Source organism: Rhinichthys klamathensis, unplaced genomic scaffold (genome assembly GCF_029890125.1).
Source record: "Rhinichthys klamathensis goyatoka isolate OS25496 unplaced genomic scaffold, OSU_Roscu_1.1 h1tg000040l_1, whole genome shotgun sequence".
In the NCBI taxonomy this organism is placed as follows: domain Eukaryota; kingdom Metazoa; phylum Chordata; class Actinopteri; order Cypriniformes; family Leuciscidae; genus Rhinichthys; species Rhinichthys klamathensis.
This window is the reverse complement of record NW_026606587.1, coordinates 9,552,384-9,575,416: the sequence shown is the minus strand read 5'-3', so window position 1 is coordinate 9,575,416 and position 23,033 is coordinate 9,552,384. Positions and strand designations below refer to the sequence as shown.

General features: G+C 39.2%; 1 protein-coding gene across 10 annotated transcripts in view; it reads left to right on the top strand.

Annotated features, from left to right (window-relative positions):
* The window catches only part of prdm16 (PR domain containing 16), a 248,813-nt gene extending 225,780 nt beyond the window's left edge, over nucleotides 1–23,033 (top strand). For 2 of the 10 annotated variants that reach the window (XM_056246785.1, XM_056246787.1), the window contains exons 5-18: nucleotides 1,906–2,008; nucleotides 4,520–4,721; nucleotides 5,402–5,549; nucleotides 5,837–5,872; nucleotides 6,035–6,290; nucleotides 7,128–8,619; nucleotides 8,784–8,871; nucleotides 10,502–10,671; nucleotides 10,959–11,036; nucleotides 13,556–13,725; nucleotides 14,382–14,553; nucleotides 18,579–18,800; nucleotides 21,095–21,266; nucleotides 22,226–23,033. In XM_056246785.1, coding sequence (XP_056102760.1) covers nucleotides 1,906–2,008; nucleotides 4,520–4,721; nucleotides 5,402–5,549; nucleotides 5,837–5,872; nucleotides 6,035–6,290; nucleotides 7,128–8,619; nucleotides 8,784–8,871; nucleotides 10,502–10,671; nucleotides 10,959–11,036; nucleotides 13,556–13,725; nucleotides 14,382–14,553; nucleotides 18,579–18,800; nucleotides 21,095–21,266; nucleotides 22,226–22,360 — 3,444 coding nt within the window. In that variant the 3' untranslated portion in view covers nucleotides 22,361–23,033. Of the gene's footprint in view, nucleotides 1–415; nucleotides 618–1,905; nucleotides 2,009–4,519; nucleotides 4,722–5,401; nucleotides 5,550–5,836; nucleotides 5,873–6,034; nucleotides 6,291–7,109; nucleotides 8,620–8,783; nucleotides 8,872–10,501; nucleotides 10,672–10,958; nucleotides 11,037–13,555; nucleotides 13,726–14,381; nucleotides 14,554–18,578; nucleotides 18,801–21,094; nucleotides 21,267–22,225 lie in introns of those variants that run through there. The other 8 variants (XM_056246793.1, XM_056246790.1, XM_056246789.1 and 5 more) reach the window with 8 other exon arrangements.

Here is a 23,033-nt window from a genome sequence, read left to right as displayed (position 1 = left end):
ATTAAAGTTTTTGTTGATGAATATCTAGGCTGAATATGACAGTTTTAAGTGTCTCATGCAACGTAATGCGTGTTTCTGTATCTCTGTCGGCGCAGATATTGAATTTCGTCTTTAAAAACGCAAAAAAAAGATATTTTAAAATATCTGCTAAATGTTTGTGGCAGAAGACAGCGAGTAAAAACAGGTGTATGTATTTAAAGCCCCACGGAAATCCTCGCGCAGGGCACTGCTCGCGCTCAACCCAACAGTCGATACATGTATTTTCTTTTTCTTTTTTCTTTTTTACATTTTCATTATCTGGGAAAGATACATTTTCCATCAATAATAGATTCATATGGTGGTCAGAGGAGGAGAGGACATGGGGAGGGGTTCAATCCTTTTGGTTGGAGATAAGAGAGGAGGAGTGGCCGATAGAGAGAATCACTAATGAGCGCGACTCACCTCATCAAAGACGCGCGTGTTCGGACTCTGTCTCGCGCTGCTGTCGCGCGCAGTGTCATGATACTATGGGTTGCGTGCTGAACTCTACGGGACCAGAGCTGCTATTACAACTGGAGGCTTTAAGATCCACCGCTCAACAACTAGCCCAACTTTATCAACTCTCGGGAAAGAAAAAGGTCAGATATGCTCTTCCCTTCGTTAAACTGTAATTGTAATATTAATATTAATAATAATAATAGCTGTGTTATACATTGGCCACCCCTCTTGAGCGGCAAACTGATGCCTTGGCCTACTTTTATAACACACATTAGAGTTGTCACAACAGTGGAGCTCTGAGATGAAGTTTGTGCAGGTTTTTAGCTGTGTGTGTTGATTTCGGAGAGGGGCCCAGATCAGCAGCTGTCGCCTAGCCCTGAGCGCCCTCATGAGGGAACAACTGGTACTGTCCTTTTCACTGTGTGAAGAGTCTGTGATGCCGCTTTATAAAGCGGACTAGTTCTTTTCTTTTATTGTGATTATTATTTAAGTCTATTTAGGTGAGTTGCACTCTTTAAATTATTTATTTTACAAAAATAAACGCATGGTTTTTGAGTGTATTTTGGTTAAAAGACACAACAGATGTGGTTTGTCATCACAGCGCTCTTAAATGATTTTAATTATGGTTAATTTAGGAAACTTTGCAGCAAAACATTTGACTTAGAAAAAAAAATGACAACTGGGATAATAATATATAGCCTATATATGCTATAGCCTATTTAAAAAACTGTATTTAGGATTTAGATTTTAGATTTAAAACAAATAGCCTACACTCCTTTACCCTGGATAAATAATTTCCGTATTGGCTGTACGGAAATCTATATAGGCTAGGTAAGTAACACAATACTATCATGTTTTTTTGTGTGTTTTAAAAACAATTTTTCTGCGTGCGTGTTTCATTTGATTTTTAAAATTAAAAACGAAAACACATCAAACACATCGGATTAGGCTACGATTAGCCTACATTGGTTTTAAAAATTATTTTATTATTGTATTCTTTAATTTCACCTATTTTATTAGGGGAATTATTTTGATGCGCTCGTTTATTGTGTGTGTGTGTGTGTGTGTGTGTGCGTTTTCATTTATTTCTCGTTGGCCTTCGGTGAGTAAATTATCGAATGAATCATGGGCGATTTCAAATGCGCTTTGCATTTCATAATTACTGCATTATCTGTTTATCTTCTCCTTTGTGATTGTTTGCCGTCTGTGTTTTTTATCCTTAAAAACATTATAAAATATAACCAATTAATATATTGCTTTTACACTTGCTATGTTTAAAATAAAGCCTTATTTCTCTAAAAAACACGGATGATGATGATGATGATGATAACAATAACAATTAAGTAATAATAATAATAGCCTAATTTGATGCCTTTTGTTGTTATTGTTGTTTTAAAAATCTTATGCGTCTTTATTCTCTCTTTGCAGATCTGTTATAAAGCTATTAGAGATATTGAAATAGGGGAGGAGTTACTGGTTTACATGAAGGACGGAGTTTTCCCCGAGGGCTCAATGGCACCGAACCTGGAAGGTGAGATTAATGCAAGTCATTAGGCACTCTTTTAAACAAACTCACACAGACCACACTCGTTCACCTCTTCTAACAGTTACTGTAGTAACATGCTTTATGTGGCCTATGCATGTCTCGATGTTGTACAAAGTTCGGCAATGAAGAAAATTCATTCAAGAAGAAGTCCATTTCAACCCAGAGGCAACTGAACTATAGGACTAGTCGACGACATTTACAATGAAATTGCAGCACTATAGAGTTGATACACGTGTGGTTATTTTTGGTGGCTCATTACATTTATATAAAAACATTTTTTACACACTGTCAAATCGAGAAATCGCATCTATAAAAGTTTTTGTTTACATAATATAGCGTATGTGTGTGCGCGTGCGCGTCTGTGTAGGCCTATGTATTTTATGTATAGGAATATATGTGTGTACTAGGCCTATATATATATTATACACACACATACTTTCATGTTAGATGTGATTAATCACGATTAATCGATTTGACAGCATTACATATTGCACTGTACAATGTGCAGTGTTTATTGTGTTATGTTTTTTGTTTACTTTTTTTCTAAATGAATCCTTAATTTTTCACTTTCTTTAAAAGCAGGGGTTGTCACTTGTACTTTCCATATTTAAACACACAATGTTAACAATTTTGAAACAAGCTCATAGTCTTCTGTATCTTTTTTGTTTCCAAGTGGTCTGGTAATTTTGGATTTGAAGCTCAGAGTAGTTGATACAGACTAGAAAATTGCAAAAGCACTGAAGTGTGTCACAGCGCAGCAGTCACTCTCCAACACATGCACAATGTTTTATCTGATAGAGATGTGTCCTCAGATCTCCCTGCCAAAAAGGCCAGAAGAGAAAGCTCTCTGGGAGAAGCTAAGAGAGACAGGGACGCCAAAAGATGCAAGCCAGGCTCCACTCAGACAGATCAATCCAGAGAACAAAAGAAAGGAAATGTAGAGTAGAATGAACATGGTCATCGAAGAGGAGTCAGACGAGAGACAAACCGATAGACAGACAGAATGAGAGCTCTCGACGTCTACCTCCTTCTCATGGCTTATCGGTGGTGGAATTTGGAGTGGAGCTGGAGGAGTCTCGGGGGACCTCACCCATGCTCACAGATTAGCCGCTAAACTGCACATAATTGTGTTCCCCCTACTTCTCTCCAAGAGCTATTAGTTTCCCATTCCCTGTCTTTTCCCCAACATTCCTGCCTTTGTCGTTAGTGCTACCGATGGGACGGAGAGATAATGTCTCAAATTCTTTTTATGGCTTCTCTCGATAAAAAAAAAAAGTCAGTACAGAAATTAAATCTGCACCGAATTTTTTCACTTTAGTTTTCCTGTAAAGGCCTCTTTGAGGTTACAAGGGGAGTTCATTCAAAATACTCGTTTATTTTGCAGGAAGTCAATGAGCATCGCAATGGAGTGTGTTCTGTCAATACATGTCATTAGAAAAGAAAAATAAAGCAGAAAATGTGCCTAGTTAAGACAGCATCGATGCAAGCATTTCATGGGCTTTGCTTTCACAATATTGATTTAAAGAATAATGAAAGTCATCCAACTTGGCTTGATCTGGGCCATGCATGGAGTATATCAGAGATATCGCTGAGTTTAATTTGAGGATGATGATGGCTAATGAATCAAACCTTAGTGCCTCTCCACGACTGCAGGGTTATCTGTGAACTTGGCTCTTGTGTCAGGATTTCACCGAGGATAAAACAGCCACGTTTTTAGCCATTTAACCCCCGGGTCATATGAACAATTACTCCAAAGACGGATTTTCAGTCGAAAGCAAGTCAAAAGCCATGACGTTTTTATCTTTAATCTTGTAATCTCTTTACTGTTTTATGTCATTTTTTAAGGGTTTGTAAAATACTATTGATCTTAAATATTTGTATTTGTAATAGAATACATGTTTTTCTTTAAGCACTACCAGCCTTACATTCAGTGAAAATATGGTTACTTATCAAAACTTTTTAGATGTTATGCATTTGATATTAAAATAAAAGAGTATTTGGAAGCCTATGCTAGACTTAAAGATGTGTACATTTCATTACATTATTGATAACAAAATATCAAAACGAGTGGCATCTACAAACAAAATGCTGCTAGAGCTTTTCACAGATGGTGTTTCAGGGATTTTTAGTGGATGTGTTAAGTCAGTTCTCCTAAAGTTCACACAGGTGTCCTATAGAGTAACCAAAGGTGCAGTGGACATGTTCTACTAACATTTGACAAACAGAAAGTGCTCAAATATTTTTGTTTTCATTTTAAAAAGTATATCTATTGTCGTATCATTTAAAATCTCTTTTTTGAGTCTTGCTAGAAAAGTAAATGCGACTTTGTTTGATATTTTGTCATCTAATATGATGACTTTCAGACTATTTAAATTGTGGCTCAAGTGTCTGTTTTGAGGTGTTATTCTGAAGACTGTACCTTTTAATAATTGAATAATTCATTTGAATAATCAATGAATGTAATTCATGAGCAATTGTATGATGGTGTCCCAACAGATGAGCAGATGTACCGCTGTGAACACTGTGATGAACTCTTTACATCAAAGCTGGAGTTACGGCGGCATCAGAAATACTCCTGCAGCAGCGGCAACTCTATCTTTGACTCACTAAGCGAAGACTTCAAACAGGAGCGCGAAGACAGCGATGAGCCAGTACACGAGTGCAAAGACTGTGAAAAGATCTTCCCTAGCGAGTACAGGTGAGCACGCTCCACCCTACTGCTCAAGTTGTAATTACCCACCAAGCTTTAGGTAACCCCAAGCTGTAAGAATTTTAAAAAGGGGTGTGAAAATGCTTTCTAATGTTTATTTGCCTGGTTTGCGTACATCAATGGTTCTCAACTGGTTTTGCTTTAAGACCCAGATTTTACGTTGTACCAGTGACCCAACACAGAACCAAAATTGTTTCTTGCACATGTGTGTGATAAACATGCGTTCATAAACTTTTGCATGAATAATATGTTTATCTTACAAAAGCAAACAAAAATGTTCTTAAAATCAAACATTGAAATTGACTGAAATTACAATGAGCCACATAGGAAAACATTATAAAAAATTATTAACATGACACAGAACCCAAAGGAAAAGGTCGCCACAAACCACATTTGGCATTTTGCCTAATTTGGCTACCAAGAGATAGATGGGTTTTTTTTTTGTAGTTTTTTTATCAGTTTGACTGTACAGCCTTTGACGTAAAAAAAAAATACCCTTTAAAGATTTTGCTATTGTAATTATACATGGCTACATGATTAGTTGTATTACTTGAATTTAGCATTCTTCTTCCCTGTGATATGCAATCTTATCAGAACAGACCAGTTTAGAACCACTGGCCTACATGGTTGTCACAGAAAATATTTATGGTGTTCTTATTTATTCTTAGTCTGGGGCAGCATATGATCGTGCACACAGAAGAAAGAGAGTATAAGTGTGACCAGTGCCCCAAAGCTTTCAACTGGAAATCCAACCTCATTCGCCATCAGATGTCACATGACAGTGGCAAGCGCTTTGAGTGTGAAAACTGTGATAAGGTAGGTTTCTGCAACCACTTATGTTTTTGAATGCGTTAATCAGTTTATATGTGGGAAGTTGAAACATAACGTGCTCATGGACTGCAATATTAAGATTTTATGTTTTAAAATGTATTTGAAGAAAATGTATATATTTGTTTTACATTCAGTAGGTCCTGCAATGCATGTGACAAATGAATTTTTAACAGTACAAACATTCCATGTAATCTCTTGATTAATATGAGGTCATGAAAGCTGCAGAATAATTATAAAATGCAATAGCCAAATTTTGTTTAAAATTCTTTTAGATGGATGTCACACCACAGGACGTCAACTTTCCAAAAGTATTACTTTTCACTTCCCATGTACTTCAAATTTAAAAACATTGTTTATGCTAATAGTACAATTAATTTTCATTCATTTTCATCTTACATAGCCTTTACACAATGTTAGATTTGTATATTTAGACTTGGCACTAAGTTGGCATATTTCTGTGGGTTCTTCAGGTGTTCACAGACCCCAGCAACCTCCAGCGCCACATCCGCTCTCAGCACGTCGGTGCCCGAGCCCACACCTGCCCTGAGTGTGGCAAGACCTTTGCCACCTCCTCGGGCCTCAAGCAGCACAAGCACATACACAGCAGTGTCAAGCCTTTCATCTGTAAGTCTGAGCAGTCTTGTCTAAGCCTCAGATACAATTACCAGTGTCCAAAGACCTCCCGGCTAGCTCCACCCCAAGATTGTGACAGCTGTTGTTTTATAGGTCAGAGAAACTAAATGAAATTCTAGAGCCATTCTTTGTTTTGTTCTACATTTGTTGGGCTTTTCTTTCGTGCTTTCTTTTTCGCTCTCTTAATTACTCCATTTTACCCTTCTTCTTTTTTTTTTTTTTGTAACTGTGCATTTTCTTTTGAGGGCCCATTAAGGCTTGTATATGGCCAAGGCAGATTTAATGTTTAGAGGTTAATGTATATGCCTTGTCTTAGCTGCCCTCTTACCAAAACTGAGAAAACATCATCTTCATTTTGCTTGGCTTCACAATGTTTTGTGTGTTACCGTCCAGTGTCCAAATGCATGTATGCTGTACCAGTGTACATGTATTTGTATGTATACAAAATTAGTTGAAACAGTTAATCTATTAATAAAGAATATCATCAACAAGATATTAATTTGCTAATTGATCATATTTTTAACATATAACATTACCATGTGCAGCCTTTTTTTTTTATTTCACCTTCGAAACAGAGTAGAGTTCAATGTAGACTGGGGTAGCCAACCCTGCTCCTGGAGGTATGCCTTCCTGGACACTTCAGTTTCACCCCTGCTCCAACATACCTGCCTGTAATTTTTTCAAGTAATCCTGAACAGCTTGATTAGCTGTTTCAGGTGTGTGTCTGATTAGGGTTGGAGCTAAACTCTGCAGGAAGGTAGCCATCCAGGAGCAGGGTTAGCTACTTCTGATGTGATTGTTGAACATGATAAACAGCATGCACAGTTTATTGGTTGATCTAATCAGCTGCCGGATTATCACTTCTATTGAATGAACGCCAAATGAAAACAGTATGTTAATAGAATTAACCAGTCATGTGTGTTCTCCCAGGTGAGGTGTGTCACAAATCGTATACCCAGTTCTCTAACCTGTGTCGTCACAAGCGGATGCATGCAGACTGCCGCACCCAGATCAAGTGTAAAGACTGTGGGCAAATGTTCAGCACTACCTCCTCCCTCAACAAGCACCGGCGCTTTTGCGAGGGCAAGAACCATTATAATCCCGGAGGCATATTCACACCGGGCATACCAATGACATCCAGTCCCATTTTAGGCAAGTCCAAGTCTCATCCTGGCTTGAACCATGGTGGAATTAACTTCAGTGATTATTTCTCATCCAGGCCACATCATGCAGGTTTGCCCTTTTCCCCAGCACCTCCTGCATTCCCAGCCATGTCCCATGGCTTCCCAGGGATCTTTCCCCCATCACTATATCCTAGACCGCCATTGTTACCTCCTAGTTCACTGCTCAAGAGCCCACTTCAAGATGGTAAGCTGCCCCCTCTTGATGCTCCTACTCTTTCCGTGGTCTCATCCATGCACAACAGCAATGGAAATGTAGGAAGTGGTCTCAGCAGCCAGTCAGAGGAGAACCGAGAGTCCAAACTGGACTTCTCAGACAACAAGAATAAAGTGAAGATGAACGACATGTCTGATGGTAGTGATTTGGAAGATGTTAACACATCTAGTGGCACAGATCTAGACACCACAACTGGCACTGTGTCTGGCTCCGACCTAGAAAGTGAGGCAGAGAGCGAACGGGAGAAGGGCAGGAGGAAACCGGTGCAGGAGAGCAAGCAGGACGAAGTGAGCAGCAGTTCAGTATCTGTCTCCAGTTCAGGGAACCTCCCTTGCGAGCGGCCATTCCTCTCCTCCCAGCATTCCTTTTTCCCACCACCAGAAGAGCAAGCACTTCCACCCTCCGGGGCCACCACTGACTCCATTAAAGCCATTGCCTCCATTGCAGAAAAGTATTTTGGGCCTGGATTCATGGGCTTGCAGGAGAAGAAAATGAGCTCCTTAAACTACCATTCCATGTTTCCTTTCCAGTTTCTGCCCAACTTCCCACATTCCTTGTACCCATTCACAGACAGAGCACTCAATCCTGGTATGTTCTTCAAACCTGAGCCTAAATCACCTCGTGAGCACATACAGAAATTGCCTACAGCCACTGGTGCTGATTCACCCTTTGACCTAACCACCAAACCCAAGGAGGTCAAACCTCTCCCTCCACCCTCCAGCAAGCCAGCCTTGCCATCCAACGCCCTCCGGGCCCCTGGTGAGGAACAGCCTCTGGACCTTAGCATAGGCAGTCGAAGCCGAGCCAACCAGAACGGTGGCACACATGAACAGCGCAAGAATCACGTCTATGGCGCAAACTGCAAAGCAGCTAAAGATGAACACCCAGCACTAACTCAGTCCCAGAACTTGCACCAGCCCCAGATGCATCAGCCACAAGCATCCCTTCCCCAGCCACCTCCTCCCCAGCAGCCGTCGCTCCACTACGCCAAGCCCTCGCCGTTCTTCATGGACCCCATCTACAGGTATTTTAAGCCGAGTAGGCCTTGTTGTATTACCCACCACAATGACAATCCAAAGCTGTAGATAGGGATATGTTAAAATGTGACAAGTTATTGAAAAAGTATTGGTACCCAGTAGGTTTACAATCAACCTTCGTTCGTACGTAACCCTTGGTGTTGTTGTCCAGCAGGGTGGAGAAGAGGAAGCTATTAGACCCAGTAGGAGCTCTAAAGGAGAAGTACCTGAGGCCTGCACCACTACTTTTCCATCCTCAGGTATTTGTTTTTAACATATATTTGCTTTACTTCCTCTTGTACCTTGGTAAAGATCCTGCTCTTCATTGCATTGCTCTTCAAGTACAGTGGAGTATGCCAAGACGCGAAAAACACATTCCCAGTGTCCTCCGCCTCAGGCCTGTTTGGTTCAAGGGGAGCCTTGATGTTTTAAAAAAGTCCTGACTTCTGATGGTATTTATTTTCATTAGATTATTTTCATCATGAAGATAATCTCATAAGAGGTATTGCCTGTTCTGGCATGCTGTGTATTCAAAATTCGTTATCTTTTGCTTAGAAAAACAACCCCCATTGTTTGTGTTAGTATTTTAAACCTTTCCCACCTTTGAACGGTGACAACAATAATGAAAATATTATTAATAATGGCCTTTTGAATTGAAACAAATTATGCCACATACTTTCGGAGTAGACCATTGTCTCTGAGAAGTTCTCCGTTGAGTCCCCACCGCTAATAACTTCCTAGCATTTCTTTCTTGCTCTGGCTGCCTAGATAATGTCTGCATGTCGATCAGGGACTTCCTGTGTTTGTGTGTAATAGAATGGCCTCTCTTGTTGGGAACTGTCTTATCTGACCTGTAAATCTGGCCTCCATCAATGCTGACCTACCTCCCCCCAAATCCAAACCTTCTCTCGCTCTTTCCTTCTCTCTTTTCAGCAGCCCCCTATTTATTCAAACCTATTTACTTCTACAGGTGGTCCATCTATCTATCTATCTATCTATCTATCTATCTATCTATCTATCTATCTATCTATCTATCTATCTATCTATCTATCTATCTATCTATCTATCTATCTATCTATCTATCTATCTATCTGTCTATCTATCTGACTGTCTGTCTGTCTGTCTATCGTCTGTCTCATTGTATATTACTGCAGTTTTTAAAATGTATAATATGTTAGCTGCACCGGCGCCGGTGATTTCTTAGAGAAATATGTGATCATGATTTAAAAAAAGGTTTAAGCATTAACAAGAGCACCATTGCCTTTTGATATTCTAAGCTAAAACACTGACAGAATCAAGGTGATACCAAGACATGTTCAGTATAAATAAATTAAAACACACTGTCTGTCTCTGTGTTTATCCATATTCCAAAAGTAGGAAGGATGTAAGCTGTTTTTGGCCATAGAGCCACATAGCGAAGCCTTTGTTCTGCAACAGGGGAAGTACTATCAGCGAGGGGTATCTTAAACTGCATTGTATGGTTACCGCTCACGGAGGTGAATGGCTCATTCAGACGCTTCTCTCAGAGATTTGTTGGGAACAAAGTAGGAGCCGGGGGCTCCCAAGGGGCTGCTCGAGTGGCTGCCAACGTGCCATAGGTTAGGGAGGTCACTCTTGAACAGCACAATCAAGTCTCGACCTTCTGATATATAACTTCCTCCAGCTTTCCATCCTGTCTGGTTATGATGCAAACTTTCAGGCTCTCTGTCAGAGTTCCTCACCACCACTATTATTTTGTTCTTCGTGTATCTGCCCTAAACAAATGCAAAAAAATGGACCCTAATCTCACACAAAATCAATCCGAGAGAAGTTTCTGATTAAATGAGCTCCTGAGCTGTGCATCAAACATAGAGTATTCCTCTCTGAACTCGCCTCATGTTCTCTCCTCAGGTGTCTGCGATGGAAAACATGACTGAGAAGTTGGAAAGCTTTGGCGCTCTGAAACTGGATGCTCCCAATTCCCTCCAGCACCCCTCACACCATCTTTTTAACTTCCGCTCCCCGCCTCCCTCTCTCTCCGATGCTATCTTACGCAAAGGCAAGGAGCGATACACCTGCAGGTGAGCGCCGCTCATGAAACAAGAGTAAACATCCCTAAAAGATTCCTTTAACTCTAGAGTGTTATTTTGAGCATTTCTACCATACCATTATAGTTAGAAGTACACACTAATACACACAAAATAGAAATAGACTATATAGAGCTAAAGTTACCAATGTTCTGCTTTTGTTTTATTAGTCATCACAATTTACATTGAATGTCCCCAGACAATGAGTTAGAACTCTTTGAATTTGAGAGTTGTAACAATGCTAGATGACTGTATCAAAGTATAGTTTCCATCCTTTGCAGGTACTGTGGGAAAATCTTTCCCAGGTCAGCTAATCTTACAAGGCACTTACGAACACACACAGGAGAACAACCCTACAGGTAAGCCACTCTTATACATACACTCTTACACACACACACACACACACACACACACACAAATGCAGTACTGAAATTCTAAAGCATTTTACCCCCTGTGTGAAGGAGATTTACCTCACAATTTATTCCAATAGTTTGATGTTATATCATGTTGCTAAGCTAACGACAAAATACATAGCAAATCAGTTGCTGATTATTAGGCTGCCTACCTTTTGAACCTGCTCTTGTATTGAAAACGTAGACAACTTACAAGGGAATCTGTTTGTTGCTTTATGTGATCAGCACATGAGATATGTTCTAGCGTATTGTTGCAATACAAATGTTGTTCATTCTGAGAAATATCACATAGAAACAATAAAAGACATGAGAGGCAGCACGATCAAAAAAGAAAGAAGATTGATTCTGTCTGTGCAGATGTTTTGGAGGTAGAGTAAGCTCTGGACAATGTTGGCTGGTAATAGCACCCTGGAGACAGCCACGCTCTGTTTATAGAACTGCTTAATTATAATTGATTTGGCTTCTAACCAGCTGTGGAAAGTCCTCTATGAGGGCACTTTGGAGATGGGGGTCTTTCAAAGTTTTAAGTGATATTTTGACCTAGGCATGACTAAGATGTGAAAGAAGAAAGACTTTTACTGCCAAAGGTAACCTTACAGTCCAGCTTCTCAACACATTCAAGTAAAATAATTCATTTACGAGAAAAATTAACTTAATAGTGGTGCTTAAACATGATTTTTACTAATGCTCAGAGTTAGGGATTTGAACAAACCCCTGACCATAAGTAATAAACTTTGACATCCAACCCGTCCCGCACTGTTTTTGCAAGAGACATGAATGTTACCTCATAATGCGACTTCTTGACGTATGTTATTACTTTTCTAAGCAAACAGACTTTTTGCTTAGCGAATGGTGAAACAAGTGAAAAATTCCGTAGACATTAATAAAGACGAAAGCTACCTACCCAGAACACCCTAACAACCATACAACTCCTCAATAAGCGCATAGCACCACCGGGAAACCACCCAGAACACTGTAGCATCAGGGCATGCAATATAATCTCCTTTTCTTCAGAAAGTGTAAAAATGTAGGTGTCTGCATTGTTTCCTTCCAAAATAGTTCTTTTCTTTTCTTTTTATTTACGCATTTATTTACGCATTCTACTTAAAAGCATTTGGAAGTTCTGTAGCGTATATCAGTTTCACACGAGTTTTTCTTAGCGTACAAAAAAGGTCAGGCGGAATCAGACCCCTCTTTGAGTTCTACAAATCTACCATAGAGCCCTGTGAACACACTCAACGAGATAGAGAGCCTCCCTTGGGACACGGCCACTACATGCTTGGCTCCTTCACAACAATCCCCTGATTAGCTCATTTAGAAACAATTTACCCTAACAAATAGCAGACATCATCAGCATCTCCCCATCTTACTTTCAGCAAAAAAGGCCGAGTCAGGCCAATATCAGAGCGGGCCGGCTTCATTGTAGTAGGTTATTTGCCTGCTGTAGATGCTATCAGCTACTCTACGTAGCGAAATTGGCCCACTAGGTCTGACCATTGAAAGACCCCATTCGGATTGTAACGCTTCATGTACAGTCCTTGTAACAGAGAAAAAAAGAACTGAGATGATGAAGTAATTTAAAGTCCCTCTGGACCAAGTAATGAAAATAAACAAAATGGGGGGCAGAAAAGACTGGCCTTAAAAAACAAAACAAAAAAGAACGTTGCCTTGGCATTTTACCATTCTCTATGAACCATGATGTGCCAAGTCTGGAAAATCGTTTCTACAGAAGCACACACACATTTGCTCGCAAAATAAACTGGAACATGAAAAGGGGCCTGCATCTTGATTCTGAGCACTTGATGACGAGCGATTTTCCCAAAGCAATTAGCCCTGAAAGTCAACTTCGCAGCGACCGCGGGAGTCTAAGCTACACCGGCCACCCAACAAAGGAAGCACTGTCCGGCGAACTCCTGACACTGCCTCGCTGCGATGTTTGTTTATCAGCACATTAAACTGATGTTCTCCTGCCTATTCTGGCTGATCTGACATTGCAAACAAGTAATCCAGAGCGATGGAAGTTGAACCGTGACACTCTAGCGCACAGAGAATATCTCAAAAATGTCAAAATGTGGAATCTCAAAAAAGGGAAATGTACTGCACCTTGTCTATCATGTTTACAAGACTAGCTATTTGATTGGCTTACGTGAAGGAAAAACGTGAAGGCAAAGCAATGAGCCATAAAAGGACATAAGGGAGTGTTTGCTTTCATACACAAATGAAATGAGAGGTTTCTGAGAGGAGAAAGCACTGGTCATTTAATGGTATTTAATGGTAGCTACAATATTAAGCCATTTTTCCAACAAAATTTCCTATATTTCACTTGACTGAAACTACAAATATGTTTGTTGAAATTTGTATAATTCTAATGTTCTAATTTCATATCGTATAATTCTAATTTCAGCCCAGCACAAACCTCATATGAAATCTTTGATTTTTTTTCACCTTCCTTCTTTCCTTCATAGATGTAAATACTGTGACCGTTCATTCAGCATCTCCTCCAACCTCCAGCGACACGTTCGTAACATTCACAACAAGGAAAAGCCTTTCAAGTGCCACCTTTGCAATCGCTGCTTCGGTCAACAGACCAACCTGGACCGCCACTTAAAGAAACATGAACACGAGAATATTCCAGGTAAAATCAGTTTCCTTCTATATTGTCCAAATATTTCTTTTTGGTTATTTTTATTTTATTTTGAATGCAAATCTATGATGTTAATCGCCTTTTTCAGTTGAGGTAAAGATTACCTGAAATCATATTACTGCTTTTTTCATGCTTTTATCTTATTTATTAGGAGGTGATTTGTGTTAAAATACCTGTCATAACCAAAATAAATATAAATATGCAATGAGTAAATAATAAACATAAACTTTAAGTTTGTAAATGTAAAAAGTATCTGGCAAGAGCACATGCAACTGTAGTTTTAAAGGGATAGCTCACCCGAAAATGAAAATTCTGTCATCATTTACCCACCCTTTCTTCTGTTGAACTAAAAGGAAGATATTTTGAAGAATGTTGGTTGGCAGTTGACAGTAGCCGATGACATTTGGAAGTCAATTGCTACCATCAACTGTTTGATTACAGACATTCTTCAAAATATCTTCTTTTGTGTTCAGCAAGAAAAAAAAATTTCATACAGGTTTGGAGCAACATAAGGGAGAGTAAATAATGACAAAATGTTCATTTTTGGGTGAACTATCCCTTTAAGGCTGCATATGTTTAGATATTCCGTCACTCTTTCTTATTTAATGAGTTATTTAGTAATCAATTTATCTGCTTATTTATTGTAGTGAGTCAGCAGTCGGGGATCCTCTCGAATTTAGGAACAAATATTTCCTCACCGAACTCAGAGTCTGACAATCATGCACTTTTGGATGAGAAGGAGGACTCGTATTTCTCAGAGATTAGGAACTTCATCTCCAATAGTGAGCTGAACCAGGCCTGTAGCTCCTCGGAGAAAAGGTACGAGCTCGCACTCATGCACAAACACACACATGGACAGAATATGTTTTGAAACCATGGCAACAAACCTACTGTATAGAATCCGATTCAGACACGCTTGTCATGAAGTTACAGTCTGCCCTCTAGTGGAGAACTGTGGTACTGCTCCACTCCCAGCAGCCGTGTGTGTGTGTGTGCGCGTGTGCATTACAGACTTTGTCTTCAGTGGGCAGAGGGACGGGACATCTCAATGAGTCATTTCACCTTGTTGAGTTCTGTTCTGCATTAAGCACAGCCAGATACACATCAGGGAGCACATTCCATCGCCTTATGAAAACACCAAACAAAAGCTCATTACTGCCAAATTCATGAACCGTCAGCACGCCTGTCGGTGTGTGGCCAGGTTCACATCGCTTCAGGTTTTGGTTTAGGTACTGTGGAGTTTGATTAATGCAGACAAATGTGTACGAACAGATACATTGCCAAATACATGAGTTCTTTCTTAGACGTGTAAAAGTCCTCCTCGATTTTTACCGGTTCCTCCACACTCCATGGTTCTGCCTCATCATTTTAAAGCTCTGCCGTGGACTGCCATCTGGGATCAATAGTCCTGTCCTGACTCGTACAAGCAGGCCTGGCATTTTAATATCTGTAATTCAAATAAGAGCTCTGTTTTGTCTCCCTGCAAATCGGCCTCACAGAAACACCCGCTTCAAATGGACAGGCAGCTGCAATATTCCCCTATGCGCTCATGCATCTTATTTCATGACGTTTGCCTGTTTCTCTCTCGGTTTCTGTCACTCTTGTGCAGCCAGTCTGCATTCATGGTGGAACGTCTTTTTTCTGCTTTTAATTTCTTCTTCTGTCTTTGTTGCTCTGTAGGAAATTATAAAAAAATTTAATATCTCATTTGTTTCTCCTATAAAGCAATGAGACTAGAAAGCAGTCTCCTGTCTCGCATTTGCCTCTTCTAGAGTTTCAGAAGCTTAACTCAACATTCTCTCAATGAGACATTACTGAGAACTCAATTATCTGGGCTAAATTATGCACACTCACTTTATCGCTCCATACAAGCTGAATGAGCTGTCTGAGCTATCCTGTCCAATCCTGTTTTTTAAATAAATACAACAATTTTCTCATTTGTCCCTATTTATATTTTTCCAAAAGGAATTTTTGGAGAAACAATAAAGATATACAGTAGTTGATAGTCAAACAAGACCTAAGAAAACCCGTCTGAGCTAGGCTATTCAAAATAATTTGATAAACAAATACAATAATTGTCATTTAATCATATTTGTATTTCTCATAAGGAATTTTCTGAAAAAACATTTAAGACATGTTTGATACTCAAATGAGAACACTCATCTGAGCTATGATATCCAAATTATGTTTAAATAAATACAGTTGTCTCAGTTTTTATTTTATTTCTCCTAAGGTATTGTCGGAGTATCATCCGAGACAGTTGAGACTTAAATGAGACATAACTGAGAAATCCATTATATACGTAAGCTATGCTATCCAGACTAATAGTATAGTTAAATACCGCAAACACTTTAATTTCTGCTATTACTAAGGAATTTTATGAGTAACATCTGAGACAAAGTTGTTACTCAAATGAGATATGACATCATCTGAATCATGCTATCCAAATTTTTAATTAAATTAGCTTAAAGGAGCCATTCACACAGAACAGCCCCCCACCCCCCAATATATATAAATACATGATATAAATGCAATTCTGACTTTATTACTCGCAATGGTGAAATATAAATGCAATTCTGACTTTTTTTTCTTACAATTGCTAGTTTATATCTCGCAACTCTGACTTTTTCTCGTAATTCTGACTTCTTGTAATTATGAGTTTCTATCTTGCACTTCTGACTTCTTTAAATTTGAGAGTTATTAAGTCCAATTCTGAGGAAAAAAGTCAAAATTGTGAGATATAGTCTCAGAAAAACATTTATATCTCACAATTCTGACTTTATAACTCATAATTGCGACTTTTCATCATTCAATTCTGATTTTAAAAAGTCAGAATTATGTTATATTAACTCGCAATTCTGACTTTTTTTCTCAAATCGCGTGATAAAAAGTCGCAATTGAAAAAAAAAAAAGAGTCCGAATTGTGAGATAAAAATACAGTGGCGGAAGCAAGCTTCCATACTTCCTCCATGAATGTCAGTGGAAAATGATGTGATCTGTTCTCTTCACAATATACAGAGAGGCATGATGGGGGTTTACCTGCAGCTGGGCTAATGCTGTTTGCAAGTGTGTGTGCCTGGTCTGTCTGAGTTTGACGGTCAGTCTGTAGGGGTCTGCAGGTTTAGCCCTATCAGGGGACCCTCAGACTGAGACATTTATCTGTGTGCTGCATTGACGGACCCCCCACCCCCCTCAAGCTAACGCAAACAGCGCTCTGACATGTTTAGACTGAGAGACAAAGCACAGGTCTGTGGCAGGACCGCTGCTGTCTCCCACGTGGCATGGACTTTCTCTCAGGCCAGGGCAAATTTGATTATGGGATATTTAAGCATGATGGAAAATGGGAAACAAGCAGTTCTTCTTGTTCCTTTTTTTTTCTGTTTTGGTAAGTCTACACCTCACATAGCTTAACCACCACCCACCTTCCACCACCCCTCCCGGCGCACTCGACATTCGTCTGCTTTAATAGAAGTTCGTTTCAGAGCGCTGAAGTAAAAACGACTTTGGAGGGGTATGCGCAATGACATCATAAACTGAAATGTTTGGGAAAAGAGTGGTAGTGGAACGGCGCGGTGCTGATAGCTGCTTCGCAGAACAACCGGTTTCTCTGGAACTCAGTGGCAATGAGACAAACCATGATGAGTGCCGCTGACCCGTCTAGCTGGCTCTGTCTCGCCTCTCCGAAATTAGCCAATTCATCATTGCCACGCTCGCAAGAAACGTCTGTCATTAATTGCAAAACCTGTGTGTTTGTCATTCGTGGATCTGTGTTTTCGAGCTCGGGCCAGGCAGGGGGAATTACAGCCCAATCCAAAATGATGGATGGCAACCCAGAGACCAGCATAGCACTGATATTTGGCAGTCAGATTATGATGAGAGAATTACCTCAATGGACCCTCAGGGTGAAAATAGTTTTTTTTTAGTTTTTTTTATCTGATATTTTGGGGAGGTGTCATTAGATGTCATAGCCATGTCCCGAAGACATAAAAACTCATCACCAGTGGCCATTAGAAATCTGGTGTCACTTCAATCCTACAGGGATATGTAAAGCGCGCGCGCGTGTGTGTGTGTGTGTGGCTCCTGCCGGAATTGAAAGGTTTTTCAAGTTTATTCCCAAGTTGGTTGAAACTTGGATAGGAAAAGGCAAGATGATAGCTTTCAACATGAAAAATAAGCACTGAAATACAGACAAAAAGACATAAAACAGAAGCCGTCTTCTGCTATGGATACCGTTTCACTCTAAAAAATAACTGAACATTTCAAAGGGGACATTTCATGATGAAAACGATTATTCTTTTTGAAATAAAAAAGTTTGCTGTAGTATGTAGTCAAATTTAAGTTTGCTGTAGTATGTAGTCACATACATATGTAGTCATATATCTCCCATCCACCCACACAATTTATGGAATTTAAACTGAAAAAATTTGTCATTCAGATTCAGAAATCACAGTGCAAAAAAAATTATTTACATTGATTCATGGTTTTGGTTCTGTTTTCCAGTACAATATCCGTTCAGTATCCTTAAAACAAGATAAATTTACATGAGAAAAAAAACAAAACAACTTCTGATTATCTGAAAATAAGTTTTGGAGGTGTATTTTTTTTTGTTGAGGTTTTTTTTTTTTTGCTGTGCAATGGCATATGACCTTCCCTGTTTACATATCAACAGAAATTTTGTATTCAAAATCAAAGTATTCAAATAGGTATTTTTACTCATTTTGTTTGCAAAGAGCTTAGCCAGTAAAACCAGAAGTTGTTTGCATGAAGACATGTTAATAAAGGTCCAGCAGTGAAAGATGAAATGGTCATATGTAAAACTAAATGAGGACTGTTTGTTATTACAGGTCAGAGCTGACAGAGGAAGAGCATCCTCAGAGTCACACTCACACTGCCTCCAAACTGGAGGAGGAGGAAGAGGAGATGGAGGGAGATGACGAAGATGAGGAAGGCTCGTTGACAGAGAAGTCTCAGGACGAGACGGCCTCTCCCGCCACTATGGTGCAGGGCACTTACGACGAGGATGAGGAGCCCACCCCTCTCCCTATGTCTTACGAACACACGCGCAGGTCAGCACAACACATCTGTCTGTTTATTTAAGAAAAGATTAAAAGCCACTCTCACTTAAATGAACACTCATTTTTTTAAAGATGTGAAAATGTAGATCATACAGTCGGCATGAATACGCCTCTTCGAGACGTTTTACTACAATATGATGCTTTTGTGACATTGGCAAAAAAAGAAATTTGGTGCAAGTAGTTGCTATGTTTGTTTGTTTGGAGTAAATGCACTGATGAAATATTTCTGATATGACCAGAAACATTAAGCAGATCGATTTCGATCTCATGTTAAATTTAAGAAAGTAGAATGAAGTATGAATAGTGTAATCGATAGTATTTATTACAAGAAATTAATCATTTTATTTAGCAAGGAGGACGCATTAAATTGATCAAAAGAGACAGTGAAGTCATTTATACTGTTACAAAAGATTTATCTTTCAAATAAATGCTGTTCATTCAACATTTTCTACAGAAATCGTGAAAAAATGTATCACCTTTTCCATAAAAATATTAAAATATTTTTAACATTATAATAATTAAGCACCAACAATAACTGAGCATCAAATCAGTATATTACAATGATTTCTGAAGGATCATGAGACACTAAAACTGGAGTAATGATGCTGAAAATTGAGCTTTAATCATAGGAGTAAATTACATTTAGGAATATATTAAAATAAAATAAAAACTGTTATTTTAAATTGTAACAATATCTCATAATATTACTGTTTTTACTGGATCTTTGAACAAATAAATGCAACCTTGGTACTTATAAGAGATTTCTTAAAAAAAAAAAAAACGTTTCATTCAAAAAGATATTCAAATGTATCCCAAACAAACACAATCATGTTGTTTACCTCCAGTTGTGAATGCCACTAAATTTACATTTTTATATTCGATTTTGGTTGAGTGTTCATTTAAGAAGATCAGAAGTTTTGTGACAGAGTATTGACTGTAACAAAAGAACAATGTGCCTACAATGCTATAGCTCTGTTCCAAAACCAAGTGAGCTGCATAGACGCAATAAAAAAATAAAATAAAACCTGTTCCAGAAGATAGTTTCAAATCTATTCACTTATTATGCTGCCTTTGAAGCCACAAGAGAGTTGCTCATGTAGACAGCAAAGCAGCTCACCAGGGGTGCGTTTCCCGAAAGCCAACTACGGTCCATCATTATCAGTATAGTTCAATGAGTAAGTGTTTCCTGGAACCATAGATCTAATGAACATTCGCAAACAGCATCGCAAAGTTGAGTGGTTGGAATGACAACTTTCCACCTGTGGTTAGAAGCCGAGTTTCTTGTTTGCATGACATGTGGACTCAATAAATTCTTATCTTCAGCGAAATAAGCGAGCTGACATTCTGTACAATCTATATACTTAATTTCAAATAATATACAAATGTCATTTACTTCTTTTAGTTTGTCAAGAGATTTATAGCACCGTTTTTGAAGAGTGCGCATGTGCGAACGTGCTCTAGTACGTAAGAACGAGCCTATGATTGAGTCTGGAAATAATGCAAAATAACTGAAATAAATGATCATTTTCCTCAAATGCCATGTCTGTAATTTTAGCAAAAAAATCTAGCATTAGTTCGATCTCAAACGGATTCATTAAAAGAAGTTAACCATTAACCAAATACAAATTTGCGACAATACGGTTTGGGGAAACAGTCGTGACTTACGTCGTCGTACGGGAAACACACCCCAGATTGAGGAACAGAGTGTCTGTGTAAGACGTTCATTGTCTCCCATAGTGTTTACTACTGTGATACTCATTGTCTGTCAGTCCTCATACAGTAACTAACGCAACTAATCATCTGTCAGTACATGTGTGTTTAATCATTGAAACTTTGGTTTGCCTAAACAAAGAAAAAAAAACGATCAGTTTAACAGTTTCCAGCAATTTTGCACACATGCAATGAGCGTCCAGTTCGGTTTTTCGCCTCTCTCATCTTGAACAGCATTGCTGTTGGAATGCCACTGGCATCTAAATGTTTCAATGATCAATATTTCGTGGCACATTTTATTCAAGAGCAAGTGTTTCCCAGCATCTCGTTTAATTCTGCATGGACAGAGAGATGGACAGAGTTCTTAACACCAAAGCTGTGTCCATTTGTTTTGTGCTTTCATCCGCTAGTGTGATGACCACCTATATTTTTCATGTCCCGTCACCATCTCATCCACTGCATGCTGCTCAAATGCATCCAGTTCCAATTTTTAGATTTGAATTTGCGGGCTAACTGAGGGTCCCCTCCCCTCTCCACACCCCGGCCCCCTCCCCCTTCCCCCCTTCCTGGTACAGGTGTATTGAGGAGGATGCAGGCCTATTAGATCTGGAACCTCTGGCTGGTTTCCCCAAAGGCCTGGAATTCCATAAGGCTGGCGAGGAGCCCTATGACATTAAAGACATTTTTAGCCCCTCGGTAGAGTCGGAGGCGCTGAAAGAAACTCTTTTCAGGCAGGCTAAAACACAGGTATGTGACTGTACCTGCTCCAGAGAGCTTCTACTATGCCTTGAGCCCATGTCTTACGTTACGTTACGTCGAGAGAAGGACACACAGTTAAAGAGCATCTTTTCAATATGGACACAGATCTTTTTAGCTTGGCCTTTAGGGTTCCCCAACCATTTGGTAGACTCTGTCAGAAAAGCCACTGGAAAACCAAAGTAAATAACGTAAATTAAATTGTATGTTTTGAGCAGTCAAGATGATATTAAATATCTGATATTTGAGATAAAATTGTAATTAACAATAATAATATTATATTTTTCTCTCTATGTGTCAAAAGACAAAAAAAAAAATTACATAAAGGTTAAGGTTACTTTAAAATTGAGGTCATAGTGGTTAGACTAAAGTTTTGGTATTCCTGCAATAGCCCATGCAGAAAAAGATGTTATAATATAACTACATGCAACTTATGCACTACCTAATCATTGTCATTTTTATTTTGTTTTATAAAGAAAATGTTCAATGTTCAATGTTGATACAAACATCAACTGAATGATATTAACATAACTAACACTATTAGCTTTCTATCTAACTTTAAATTGTCTTCTGGTCTCAACATTTCATGTGGAGTTGTTACGTGTCTTATATGTGTGAACCCAGTTGATGGTTTTACTTTAATATTGTTTACTGGCAGGAAAATGTCTGATTTGGTGAAATTCATTATGTCTGTAGGATTTATGTCCAATTGATATTGTATCATGTAAAGAATTAAAGTTTAGATTGCATTATAATGATTCCCAAAAAGGGATATGTCTTTAAACCCGCATGCTGTTATTTATTTATTTTCCATGGAACACAGAAAGATACGTTTTTGAGGATTCAATAAGCAGCTGAAAATAACAGCACATGGATTTGGAATGACAATAGGTCAAAGATGATGTGCGTTTTGGTTCTGAGGTGAAACTTTCCTTGTTTTCTTCATCCAGGCTTATGCAATGATGCTCTCTCTGTCTGAGAACGCCAATCTGCATTCATCCTCCCAGAACTCCTTGGATGCCTGGCTCAACATGGGAGGAGGGCCGTCGGAAACCAGCTCCTTTCACCCCCTCAACAACATCTGAGAGCAAGAACAAGACAAAAGAGAGATCCGAAGAGATGGAGGGAGAAAGGAGGAGATGGGAGAAGAGACCAACTTGAAGACCAGCAACGCCACGGTTGATGAACCACCACTATGCGCATAAGGAGGAGAACGTACTGTTGAGTGAAACAGACACAGGAACCAATCATAGATGGGAGAGTTTTATTACACAAGAATGAAATCATCAAATCCCAGCCATACAGCATCTTTCCTGTCTGCAACTAGCAACTATAGTGAGTTCTCTCCTCAGCAGCTGAATCAAGAGGATGCATTCGAAAGACTCGAAAATCACCTCATTTTCAATTATATGCATTTCACAGAGACTGCTCTCGAGGTTTTTTTTTTTACCATGTTCTCGGAGAAGCCCAGGCCGGGGTTGACTGGACAGGGTAGTTGATGTGTTTCTTCAACTGGAGATTTTAACCGTTTCTATACAGCATTCCATTCTCAAGTTGATTTTCTACAGCACTGTACCAAGGTTTCCTTTATATTAACTCACAGCCGAAGTCTTACAGTAGATCATTAGTGTAGACATCAACATTGATTTCCAATGGCAATAGAAGCACTTAAGCCTAGCCCGCAACTAGCATGCTAACTTTCCCCCAAGGCTGACCGCAGTGTTGGCACGCCACTGGCTCTAAAAGTCTATGCTGGAG